This window comes from Exophiala oligosperma (assembly GCF_000835515.1).
Source record: "Exophiala oligosperma strain CBS 72588 unplaced genomic scaffold supercont1.2, whole genome shotgun sequence".
NCBI lineage: Eukaryota > Fungi > Ascomycota > Eurotiomycetes > Chaetothyriales > Herpotrichiellaceae > Exophiala > Exophiala oligosperma.
In genome coordinates this window covers 540366-552157 of record NW_015622819.1, presented here as the reverse complement: position 1 = coordinate 552157, position 11792 = coordinate 540366, and the positions used below count along the sequence as shown (strand labels likewise).

Below are 11792 nucleotides of genomic sequence, written 5' to 3'. Positions count from 1 at the left end.
AATGCTGACTAACGGGACTTAGCATTCTCACAGCTACAACCAGAATACGAAATTGTAGTCTTGGGAACCAGGATCTGGAGCATTATAAATAATCGTAGATTGGATACACGTCTTCAAAACCCATCTCCTGATGTACTCTCGGACATGGGCATTCCCTTGTCATCGAGCAGACAGCAAACCCCGATTACCATGCATAACTCCTGCGGCTCAGACTGGTAGCTGCGTGAATTGCTTTGACGAGAAAGATTGTAGGTTATCTGTCTTCGGCAGACGAAGAATGGAAAATCTCCATCAATAGGAGCTCAACGGTCTTGGAATGCCTAGTCTACTCCGTTCCTTGCCTGGATATTCCCACGACTCCATCGCCAGGCTTGATAGCAACATCAGTACCGATTACATTGGCAGTCTTCAGAACGTCAACCACACCACTCATGACAGTCGGGTCGACTCCTCTCGTGCTTCCCACAAACTTGACGTCCTTCAGCCACTCTCGGCCGTCTTCTTCGGAATAATGGCACTGCGCCTCACCTGTGCCTAGCATTTTTATAGCAGCGTCGGTGTCAGTGTTGAAACTCTTCACGCCTTCGTCAAAGGCTTGGAATATTTGCTTCAACGTATCGTCTGACTCCTGATCCGGAAAAGTTGATCTCGACGCAGCAATATGCCAGCTTGGCCAGGGTGTGTAGATTTCTCCAATCTTTTTCAGTGGTGTACTCTCTCCGTGAAAGTATGGCTTGGTCGTGAAGTGCTCCCACATGAAGAAGTCAGCGGTGGCGTTGGTGACTCCATCGCGTAGATCTTTGAAAGGGCCTAGTGGGACAATCGAGAGCCCTTCCGACTTTTGGTCTTTTGTTTGATGAAGCCAGCCTTCCTGCTGGGCCAGCACAAATGCCATAACATGACTACCACTCCCCATTCTGCTGACTCCGACACGGCGGTGCTGCTTGAGATCGTCAACAGAATTGATGTCGTTTCGATTCCGACCAGTAACGATTGCCCATCTCAGTGGTGTCGCCACCCATGATCCGACTATTGAGTAACCTTTTTCTGTCCCAGCCTTGTTGTAGTTGTCCGCATTCAACAGGCCTGCAACCCAGCCTTCTGTCAAGCCAATCGCAAGATCGATCTCGTTTGAACGTAGGGAAGTGATCATGTGTCCGGTGCCAGAGGGGAACGGAACCAATGTGGTTTTTATCGAAGAGGGAAATAGATTGTGTTTTGTGCAGAGGTGCAATGGGAGGAGGTAGTGCTCCGGCACGTACCCGATGCGAACTTCTGAAGGCGCCATGATTCTTCTACCCCTTTAACTTGATGAGCAAAATGCGGATGCAAGGAACAGGAGACGATTAGAACAAATGGGAAAGACCATTGACGTGCAAAGATGCCACCCCCGTCTGTACAGCGCAGTCAAGAGAAGAAAGAATCATTACGACGACTTTCCGTATATCGGACTGACATTGACGCTGCGGCCATCTTCCCCCGCAGTCTGCAATGCCGTAGTTTTACCGGAAGGAGGAGAGCTCGACGTCGGGTGTCTAACAGTATCAAACTCACAGTCATGATAACTCAGCTTGGTATGGACGGCGATACATGTCATCGAGATTGTTTGAAGCGAGTCTACGGGACCCAGGCTGAATAACCCTACGATCATCCTGGACGGCTACTGCAGGGAGTCGAGTCCCCGAGCCGATGCGGAATCGCCTGTATTGAATTCCCCGCGAATATGCGGAGGCCATTCCGTGTTATGGCCAAAAAGCAACTGCAAGATCCCTTATATATACTCAGGTAGGTAGAAACCGAGTCACATCGGCATTCAAAGATTGTCTCAATACTATCGAGGTGGGCGTCGTCTACTTTACTCTTTTGTCTATTCGATTATCTCTGCCAGGAACAACCAGCCGAGAGGAAACATTCAACCAACGTCGACCATGGCTGAACAATACCAATATACCTTGTACACGTATTTTCGGTCCTCTTGCTCAGCACGCATTCGAATTGCTGCTTTGCTTAAGGGCATTTCGCTCGATTATAAGTTCATCCACCTTGTGAAAGGCGAGCAACTCACGAGGGAGTACAAGACCCACAACCCTAGCGCATCTGTACCGACACTCATTGTAACCGACGTCAAGTCAGGCAAGACCGCTGCTACTATACGACAATCGCCAGCGATCCTGGAGTACTTTGAGGAGGCAAGACCTGACTTACCTCGATTACTCCCTCCTCCAGATGACCCAGTCGGTCGAGCCAGGGTGCGTGAGTTATTCGACATTATAGCTTGTGACATTCAACCAGTCACGAATCTCAGAGTTTTGAACTTTATCAAGCCCCTGGATGTGGAAGCAAAGGATTGGCAACGGCATTTCATGAGTCTGGGGTTGCGAGCCTATGAAGAGTTGCTCAAGCAGTACTCTGGAAAATATAGCGTTGGTGACGAAGTGTCCATGGCGGATTGTGCACTGACACCTGCCATCGATAACGCATTGAGATTTGGTGTCGACGTCAAGACTGAATTTCCTCAGACCTGGAAGGTTTGGGAGAACCTCAAGGTCATTGAAGCTTTTCAAAAGGGGAGATGGAACTGTCAGGATGACACTCCCGATGAGCTCAAGGGGAAGGAGTAGGAGAAAGGCCAGAAGATATTGACACGACGGATTCAACTTCTTACTTTACACATGTTCACCGGACCACATGTCGAGTGATTGTCTGATTGGAACCAAGTCATTGGTCCATAGCAATGGTGGTTGCAGAGAGTATGTATCGTGATAGGGGCTTGTACCCTTGCAGATCTGTCTATTGCTACGCGGGACTATCTAAGGTCCATCATTGATTCGTAAGATCCCCGGACGATGCACTCTGACGTCCAGTTCATCCAAGTCATAGCAGTTGACCCTACTAATTGAACGTCGCTGGTCTCCTTTCTACAGACGTCGGAGCGAGGGTAAGCCCCCTCTAAGCAGCTGAACATCCCGTAGCACCCGCTTCGCCTTGCACCAACAAACCCTCAAAATGCACAGTGACGCAAGACAAGTCTTTTGGGCGTTTTCTCAATCCCTCGCACATTTACTGTACTTGTTGTCTTGTCCTATCTCTCTTTCTCTCTTGTGACTGTGACCTTCTTCAACAACATGGTCGAAACAGATAATGAACGTCGACCTGGGCCTCAACATCTTCCAGGTGGTACAAAATGAGCTTCTGTCACGAGAAGGCACCCGCTCCACGCTCGGACTTGGCTTTCGCCTCGCCGTACTCGAGGAGAGACTGAAGAACCACGAAGCGAAATCTAAAAACTCGCTCGTCTGGCGACCACATCACGCCATAGCACCAATCTCCTCCCTGACCCCCGAATCGAAACGGCTGGTCGACGCCGAACGTAAACGACTCCTGGGAAGAAAAGGAGCGAAGGCCATCGACGACAAAGACCCGACCATGCTCCCCCGCCACGAGGAGTCGTGGGAGGTTCATCCTGATTTTCCGAGGACCGTCTTGGAATTCAAACAACTTCAGTTTCATCGTAAGATATTACGACTTGCAACCGCTGATCTATTTACTCTTTTTGACACATTGTTCTCTTTTTATTTAGCTGATACGGTTCGGAGCCTACTCGAGTTTTACTACGTCAGAGTTTATCGTTCAGACATGAGACCCGTCATGATAGATACCGATCACTCGACAGACGTTAGATATAACCTGGAAACTTGTCTCGAAGAACTCGCAATGACATGGGGTTTGAACTGGTTGCGTATCGGTGGTCTGGCGCTTCCTGGACCATCGAGACTCGACGGTGTACCGTGATCAAGACTATTGTACCAAATCTTGATAATACTGCGAGTGTCTTTGCCTCGACGAGGACTCTACGGTAATCTCTAGAGCTATGATTGGCAAAGGGTGGAACGACAAAGTCTCGCATCTTCTGCGAGAGACGAATGGCCACACTTCAACAAACGTGGAACGACTGAGGGTGTCCTCGGTTCATTGGTGCCGTTCTGGATGGTCATCATATTCCTTCCGACGGATCATTCACAAATCCAGAGACACCAACACCGGACCCCGTAGCCGAAAACATCCCCGCCGTCACGCACCTTTTCGCCGCCTTCGCCGCCTATGCAATAGACATCACGGCCAGCGGACCTGTCTACCCTTTGGCCGCACCAGATCGACATATTCCCCCATCCCATCCCATGTACCGAGAGCGCAATATCTTCTGTCTTCAATTCGAGAAGGAGACCGTGCGATCGCCCGGTTGTGCACGACATGACCCAATGCTAAGAATAAATGATGAATATAGACATATAAAACTAGAACAGCGACATATCAAAGTTGTTCCACACGAACGGAGACGCCCTCTTCCGACAGACGACTCCCGCCATGACGTATCAAAGACAACTAAGAAAAGAAGAAACAAAGGGATTTAAAAAAAAGATGCAATCATATCCCATTAACCCTTCCTCGATCCATACAACAGAAGACACCCCAACGCCTGTAACATACCTGGGTACATAAATAGCTACCTGCCTAATCAATCTGTACGCCTCCCCGCCCTGCTGTAAAATGATCCATACCAAAGTGTAAGCCGGTTTCTGAAAAGATTCCCATGTTGAGGAATTGATTCCCGTAGCGGATTGTTACAAAGTGTCCCCGATAAAACCAACTACCCATGGGGCATGATGAGAAGCACCATCATTGATCATCATCATAATCATCATCACCACTACGAAGGTTTCGACGACGTTCCTTCCACCGAAGCACCGACGACACCTCCTTCGTCGGCGGCGGCGGCATCGTCACCATCATCCACATCTTCCAAATCACTTTGCTTCAGAGGTCGACAGACACCCTCCCTCGTACAGATCATGACCTCCGGCACGAGACCCTTGACCACGGTCCGGCCCCAACCTTTCAGACGACGCAGTTGACTGTCCCGGGTGGTCATGGGGGCGATGAGTGTCTTGGCACCGACTTGTTCCATGACCACGCAAGCGAGCAGATTGACGAACAGGAACGGGTGTTGGATGATCTCGACGGCGAAGGCGTCCAGTACGGCCTTTGCCTTGGCTTGATAGTTGTTGTTGTTGTTGTTGTTAGGTCCGTCCGGGGGGGACGAGGCACCCTGGCAATACGACGCCAGGTAAAGTAGATTGGTGCATATGATCCCGTTGGGCGAAGGGAGAGAGTTGTCCGTACCAGGTTTCAGTCTGATGATCTGCTCCGAGGAAGCTTCGGCCTGAAAGTAACCTCCCGTGGCGGAGGCAAAGTGTCCATCGACGTAATTTTGTAGTTGGACGGACCAGTCCAGGTACGGTTGTGCGAGAGTCAAGTCGTACAACGCCAGCAGACCAAGGATCATGTAGGCATAATCGTCCACGAACGCCGCCGTCGCCGCCGTCTTGTTAGAATCCGGCGTGCGAGACAGTCGGCCTGTAGATTCGTCGTACATTTCCTTGCGGATGAAAGTGGCCGCCTTTTCCGCGGCCTCCTGGCACGCGCGGGCTCGAGTCTTGTCGATCGTCGCAAGGGTGTTGGCGGCACGAGCCAGGGCTGCAATCGCGAGGCCGTTCCAGGAAGCGAGGATCTTGGTGTCGATGCTGGGTTGTTCACGTCGGGACTTGCGGTACTCGAGCAGTTTGGAGCGTCCGGACTTGATGACCTGAACAATCTCCTCTTCGGGCACGCCAAATTCTTTTGCCAAAACGGACGGTGTGGCCTCGATGTGCAGCACGTTCTGAGACAAAAACTCATCGTGGATGTCATGCTCCGCTGGGACGTTGCCGTCCGGTTTGACCGCGAAGTGGCGGGCGACGATGGCGGCGGCGTTGCGCTCGTGACCCAGGATGGCCTGAAGTTCCTTGTACGTCCACACGTAGTAAGCGCCTTCCTTCTTGTCGTCTGATGATGATGGAACACCGTTGGCGAGCTTGGGAATCGAAGGGCTCGAGTCGGCGTCTTCGCTCGCGTACCAGCCTCCTTGGGGTGCCACGATCGGCGAGTCCGTATTGGTGAAATATTCTACCAGGTTGTAAATGGTACCGAGGATTTCTGGATCGCGACCGAGTGCCCACGCGTCGCAGTAGCAGCCAAGCAGCTGGGCGTTGTCGCACATCATCTTTTCGAAATGAGGGAGATTCCAGTCTGGGGTGACACTGTATCTGTGGAAGCCATATCCGAGATGGTCTCGCAGGCCAGATCGAGACATGGCAAGGAGAGTGTGCAGTGACATAGATGCGGCCTTTGTGCAGGATGGTGTCCCGAGGATGCCAGGGACAGGGCTGCAGAAGCCGAAACGAGTGTGCGTCGAAGGTTGGGCGATGGCGGCCCCGATACGAAGTAGGAAGGTCAGGTTGGAAGGGGTCGGGAATTTTGGAGCAGTAACAGAAGCGCTGAAACCGCCGTGCACAGGGTCGTAACGGGATATGAAGTGCTCAAGCGCATCGTCCAGGAGATCGACCTCCAATGGTTCAGCCGGGTCCGAGTCGTTGCCTTGGCTCTGGGCATTGGTCTGAGAATGGATTCCTTCGGCCGCAAATGCTCGCAGTTGGTTGGTGATATCGATGGATGACTGAATACATTTCTCGCGCTGAGTCGTCCATACGTCCCGCATTTTGTGCAAAATGTCAATGACAGTGACTGGTGCATCGTCCCCTGGTGTGGCTTGTTTGATGGTGCTTGATGTTGATGGCCCTGGCCAATATGTGCCTCCAAAGACAGGTTTTAGATCTGGAGTCAGAAAAACATTCAATGGCCAGCCACCGGACCCTGTCGTTGCGGTGACATAACTCATGTAGATATCATCGAGGTCGGGCCTCGATTCCCTGTCGACCTTGATTGGGATGAAGAATTTGTTCAGCAGGTCGGCAACTTCTGGCGCACTGAACGATTCACGTTCCATGACATGGCACCCTTGCAATTTTGGTTAGTTCCTAGAAACAGTTCGCTACAATGAGAGAAATCCTCACAATGACATGCATGATAACCAATGCTCAGAAAGATCAATCGCTGATGCTTCTTGGCGAGCGCAAGAGTAGTGTCCGACCACTCTTGCCATGCTACTGGATTTTCCTTGTGCGCCCGAAGCTGAAATCTGTTAGAGACGTCCATTTGAAGTCACTCACTGACTTGTCTTACATAGGGCGAGGGATTGTTTGCCAGGGCATTTCGCAGGTGGAGTTCAGAGTCCGCTCCAACCATGAGGGCCAATTGCTGAATGGAATCGTGACTGGGAATGGTATGGGAGGGATGGTCAATTGTCGATGCCCAATTATTGGCGTCGAACACACTCAGTCTTGTGACGATGCAAGGCGAGTTTGAGGATTGAAAGATTCTCAGTCTGTTGAGCACGTGGGCCCTTGAATTCTCCGCAAGGCTCTGAGAAAAAAGTTTGTCGCTTGTATGCGGAAATTGCCGGTTGGACGTAGGAATTGTAGGCAGCACCCAGCAAGAGTCAGAAGATACAAGTCGATGAAGATGGAGAATCTCAATTAAGCTGGTTCTAGCTGACGACCGAGACCATCACATCAGCGTTCAGAGTTTTCTGCGGTAAGAAAAGAAAAAGCACGGGGATCTCGATTGACAAACCACGGTCGCGGGGCAACCAATCAGAGACGGGCATCATTGCTTATCTAAGCCTACGCATTGATAACCGGCGATAAGACTTGGTCCTTGTGTTCAACAAAAAGACAAGAGTAGATCGAGCTTCATCAGCCTGGGGACTCTAGACAGTTCTCAAATAGAGCGGCCTAAGGAATAAATACTAGGTAATCTCATTGCTCGTCTCGAACCATCCTTTCAAGCACATCTTGCTCTTCCGACTCCATCAATGCCCGCAACTCCGCCTCCTCTTCCTCGGTCAACGTCGACATGTCCATCTTGGGTTCTGGGTTGTCCTCCAACAATTTAGGGTTCTTAGCCTCTTCCACTGCCCGCTGAAGATCGGCCGGGGCAAGACTCCATCTCCGCAAAGTGGCATCAATACTAACACTGACAAGTAGATCTCCCGATAACGCCAAACCAGTGACCTCCTCATAATGCCCAGAAAACACATGGTGCAGGTCGCTGGTCGCCTTGTTCCATACTCGTATCTCCTCATCTCGACATGCAGTGACGACCCAGCCATATCTATCATGAGTGACTACATCTCGGACAAAATCCGGATGCTGAAGAGTCATGGCCGTATTCCAGCCTTCATCTCTGGACAGCTGCTTGGCCGTCATATCTGCTGAAGCTGTCCAAAGATCCCCATCATCGTCGAAATGTAATTTGTAAACACTGGTAGCATGTGCGAGGATGGGACTGTGCAGCTGTAACTGGGACGACTTAATCTGGCTCAATTCAGGTACTGGAAAAGCGAAGATTTCTTGTTTAGACGTGGACACCATGACAATTGGAGAGTCTGGAGATGACAGAGGATCCAGCACAAGAGATTCAATCCCACGACAGTTTGGGTTGATTCCTCCAAGAGGCTGTCCTTCCAACGACCATAATCGGATGTCACCATCTGTGCCACCTGTGATCAGGATGTCGTGTTTGTCCGGCGTCTGAACGACCACCAGACATTTGACAAAATCTCGATGTGCGGAAAATGAGGTAATGTCTGTGACCGTTCGCCCTTGGGTGGTGCCATCGGCAAATCTGAAGGTATACTTCCACACAGACTTGTCCCAGCAACCGCAAAAGACGTCCATGGTGGTAAACGGGTCTTGAGACGATTTGGTAGCATGAAAAGCCAGGCTGGTCAAAGGTCCTTGCGGACCTCTGGGGGTACTGGACAATTCATTGGTAGACAGCCTCAGTCCTGTCACCGAACCGCCAGCTTCAGCAACAAACACAACATCTCCCTTCGAGTCGAAGAAGTAATTGACCCCAACAGCCAAGATCTTGGTCGAAAATTTGACAGGGTTTCCTTGAGTATTTGCCGCTTTACGTTGTTTGCGATCGTTGTCGGCTAACGAAGAACTGGTGACGAACGGTCAATGATGATGCGAACATTGCAGAGTGAGAAGGCCACCTTACTCGGTTTGAAAGTAATTGCCCGGTTGATCGGCCACTCCAAAGGCGGCCATTACAGACCAACGGATCTTCAGAGAGGGGATACTTGCGTAATGATGAACCGATGAAAAACCGTCCTTTCTCACAAAAGTCCCTTCACGACCGCTTGTGGAACCTGATGCATCCGTGGAGATTCTGACCATAATACTCCGCCGTAACTTGTCCGCCAAGATAGAACGGCGGAGTAGCTGCACCAATAAGTAATTCGAAATCACAGCCACTCGTGTTTGGCGTGGAAATCTCTCTCTTAATGTATCACCCAGCTCAAATACATTCTTCACGCGATCTAATCTTTCCTTCTCTCATGTAATATTAGTCCCTCTTTCCTGAACAGCGCGCGCTCACTTCGCGATTATGGACATGGATCATTTGATCGGTCAGAGGTTCAACCTCATCTCAAAAAGTGAAATTCGGTAAGGTGTCCTCGGACTGCAAACCAATCTTCGACACTAACAGAGCCTCATACAGCTATGTCGGTACGCTTCACGAAATAAACCCTGAACAATCTACAATCGCGCTCGAGAACGTCTATTCCTTTGGTACCGAAGATCGGCAAGCCGAGAAATTCATTCCACCTTCACAGCAGAAATATGGCTTCATCATTTTTCGAGGCAGCGATGTCAAGGATATCAAGGTCGCAGAGGAGGAACAATCACAAACATCTCCTCCTCCAAGCATGCCAAATGACCCAGCTATTCTGGTATGACGTCCTCTCCTCCCTGCACAACCCTTTACATGATGAAATATTTCGGATGTAAATTCACAGACCTGTTCTGAAAGCGCAAAGCCGTGTGGATATTTCCGTTGCCTTCCTTCTGATAAAACCATCTACCTTATCCGTACCCTACACGAGTGACTTGCAATTGGCTGAAGGCTAACTATGCTCACTCATCTAGAACGCGTCTCAGCCAGGTCCACCACCTCCTGGTCCTCCACGCGAACATTTCTCTCCTCCTGGCTACCCTCCACACCCTCCCTTCGGTGGCTTCTATCCTCCTGGTCAATTTGGCCGAGGATATGGACCACCTCCTGGTGGATTCGGACCTCCTGGACCTGGCTTCTCACCTTACGGTCCTCCCCCGCCTGGATATTTTGGTCCTCCAGGACAGGGCTTCCCACAAGGTCCTGGACCCCAGTTTCAACCCCCTCCACCTCCCATTGGGCCCCCAGGGCAGCGTCATGATGGACCTCCACCACCATCTCAACTTCCACAAGATCCTCATTCTCGACCTTCTGCGAATGCTCCGAACAACAACCTCACTTCAGAACTGCCAGTTGACAACAAAGCTGCCCAATCTCCCTTCCCTGTACCAGCAAAAGATGCCCCCTCACAATCAAAGCCAACGGCTGCTCAAGTCGCAGCTAGGCCGCCACCACCAAGCACTAGCTCCGAGACGACGCAAAGAAAGGCTGCAGGACCAGGTCCCAAGTCCAACAAAGTCGCCCCAGCAGTTCCTTTCACAGTGAACCAAAAAGTGTTCACTCCCCCAGTAGTACCGGCAGCAGATGGGCCAGCAACAAATGGCGCTGCTGGTAAACTTGCAAAGCCCGCGCCGTCTCAATCTGCAATGGATGAGGCCGCCAGACAAGCTAAAGAAGCTGTAGCAGCAGCTATGGCAAAGCTAAATCCCCAAGCAGCAGCTAGTTCGCAGACCAAACAAGCCGCCCCTCCAGCATCTGTTGATGCAATAACGAGGCAAATGGCAGAAGTGTCCACCTCAGGCACCACGAATGGGACAGTACGTGGAGGTAGAGGTTCATTCCGCGGCCAACGAGGCGGACGTGGCAGTGGAGCCAAGAAGATCGAAATACCAAAGTCTGACTATGACTTTGAGTCCGCTAATGCGAAATTTAACAAGGAAGATCTGATCAAAGAAGCTATTGCGACTGGCTCTCCACCTGTTGCTGGGGTCGAGGAGAGCGCAGTAACCGATACACTTGACGGTGATGTGACAGCCCCTACACCGCAGAGAAAGGACAGCCTGAACGCTGCCCCAGCTTACAACAAATCGAGTTCATTCTTCGACAATATTTCCTCCGAAGCAAGAGATCGGGAGGATGGTGATCGTGGCACAGGCAGGCAAATTCGAAGCGAAGAATTCAAAAAGAACATGGAAACCTTCGGTCAAGGAAATGTCGATGGTGGCTACCGAGGACGCGGAAGGGGTGGCTATGGCCGGGGTCGTCAATATGGAGGTAATTACCGTGGTGGCTATGGAAATCGCGGATACGGCTATCGAGGCAACAGAGGCCGTGGCGGTCAGGGACAGGTCCCTGATCAGACTCAAGCTCAGTCCTAGGTTTGTGTGCATTTCAGCTGGCTTTTCATTACCATTTCATCAATGAACTTTGGTGGGAAGTGGTCTTCTTGCACAGCGGGGAAAATTAAGGGTGGGAAGCATTTGTACAATACCTGGCCTTCGGTTTCGGTTGGCGTTGCCTTGTACTTTTCTCATACAGAAAAGGTAGAAGGATATGAATGAAACGGGGACGGATACGAAATGAGCCGATCTTAAGGCAAGGATAACAATCGAGATACCTCTCAAACATGGCTATTTAAGTTCCAGGAAACTGCCATTAAAAGAAGTCATGAACAATGAATTTGAATGAAGAGAACCAGGAAGATATCGTGCAGCCGAATGAACTGTTGTTTCTATTCATTTGCTTCCCGTGAGTTCGTACTATTGGTAGTAGGGGTACGGAGTATCTACCTTTGTCCAGTAATGAGTACATGTAGAAAGCCGCATTTGGAT

At 50.7% G+C, this 11792-nt stretch overlaps 6 protein-coding genes across 6 annotated transcripts; 3 read left to right on the top strand and 3 right to left on the bottom strand.

Moving 5' to 3' along the window:
* Positions 1 to 83: 83 nt before the first annotated feature.
* Positions 84 to 1480, bottom strand: PV06_01681 (uncharacterized protein). Its single transcript, XM_016402304.1, has one exon. The coding sequence runs from the start codon at positions 1286 to 1288 to the stop codon at positions 326 to 328; it is 963 nt and encodes a 320-aa protein (XP_016266201.1). The 5' UTR covers positions 1289 to 1480; the 3' UTR covers positions 84 to 325.
* Positions 1481 to 1802: 322 nt separating this feature from the next.
* PV06_01680 (maleylacetoacetate isomerase) lies at positions 1803 to 2765 on the top strand. The gene has a single exon (XM_016402303.1). It carries the CDS (start codon positions 1929 to 1931, stop codon positions 2619 to 2621), a length of 693 nt encoding a protein of 230 aa, XP_016266200.1. The 5' UTR covers positions 1803 to 1928; the 3' UTR covers positions 2622 to 2765.
* A 376-nt stretch (positions 2766 to 3141) lies between these two features.
* PV06_01679 (uncharacterized protein) lies at positions 3142 to 3862 on the top strand (the record flags this gene model as incomplete). Its single annotated transcript, XM_016402302.1, has 2 exons — positions 3142 to 3511; positions 3581 to 3862. 2 exons carry the CDS (start codon positions 3142 to 3144, stop codon positions 3790 to 3792), a joined length of 582 nt encoding a protein of 193 aa, XP_016266199.1. The 3' UTR covers positions 3793 to 3862.
* Positions 3863 to 4416: 554 nt separating this feature from the next.
* PV06_01678 (uncharacterized protein) lies at positions 4417 to 7514 on the bottom strand. The gene is made up of 3 exons (XM_016402301.1): positions 7120 to 7514; positions 6951 to 7068; positions 4417 to 6894 (listed from the first exon to the last, which is right to left on the bottom strand). Exons 1-3 carry the CDS (start codon positions 7180 to 7182, stop codon positions 4709 to 4711), a joined length of 2367 nt encoding a protein of 788 aa, XP_016266198.1. The 5' UTR covers positions 7183 to 7514; the 3' UTR covers positions 4417 to 4708.
* A 207-nt stretch (positions 7515 to 7721) lies between these two features.
* Positions 7722 to 9112, bottom strand: PV06_01677 (uncharacterized protein). Its single transcript, XM_016402300.1, has 2 exons — positions 9004 to 9112; positions 7722 to 8946 (listed from the first exon to the last, which is right to left on the bottom strand). The coding sequence occupies exons 1-2, from the start codon at positions 9051 to 9053 to the stop codon at positions 7755 to 7757; spliced, it is 1242 nt and encodes a 413-aa protein (XP_016266197.1). The 5' UTR covers positions 9054 to 9112; the 3' UTR covers positions 7722 to 7754.
* Positions 9113 to 9304: 192 nt separating this feature from the next.
* PV06_01676 (uncharacterized protein) lies at positions 9305 to 11678 on the top strand. The gene is made up of 3 exons (XM_016402299.1): positions 9305 to 9452; positions 9508 to 9739; positions 9936 to 11678. Exons 1-3 carry the CDS (start codon positions 9394 to 9396, stop codon positions 11337 to 11339), a joined length of 1695 nt encoding a protein of 564 aa, XP_016266196.1. The 5' UTR covers positions 9305 to 9393; the 3' UTR covers positions 11340 to 11678.
* The last annotated feature ends 114 nt before the right edge of the window (positions 11679 to 11792 follow it).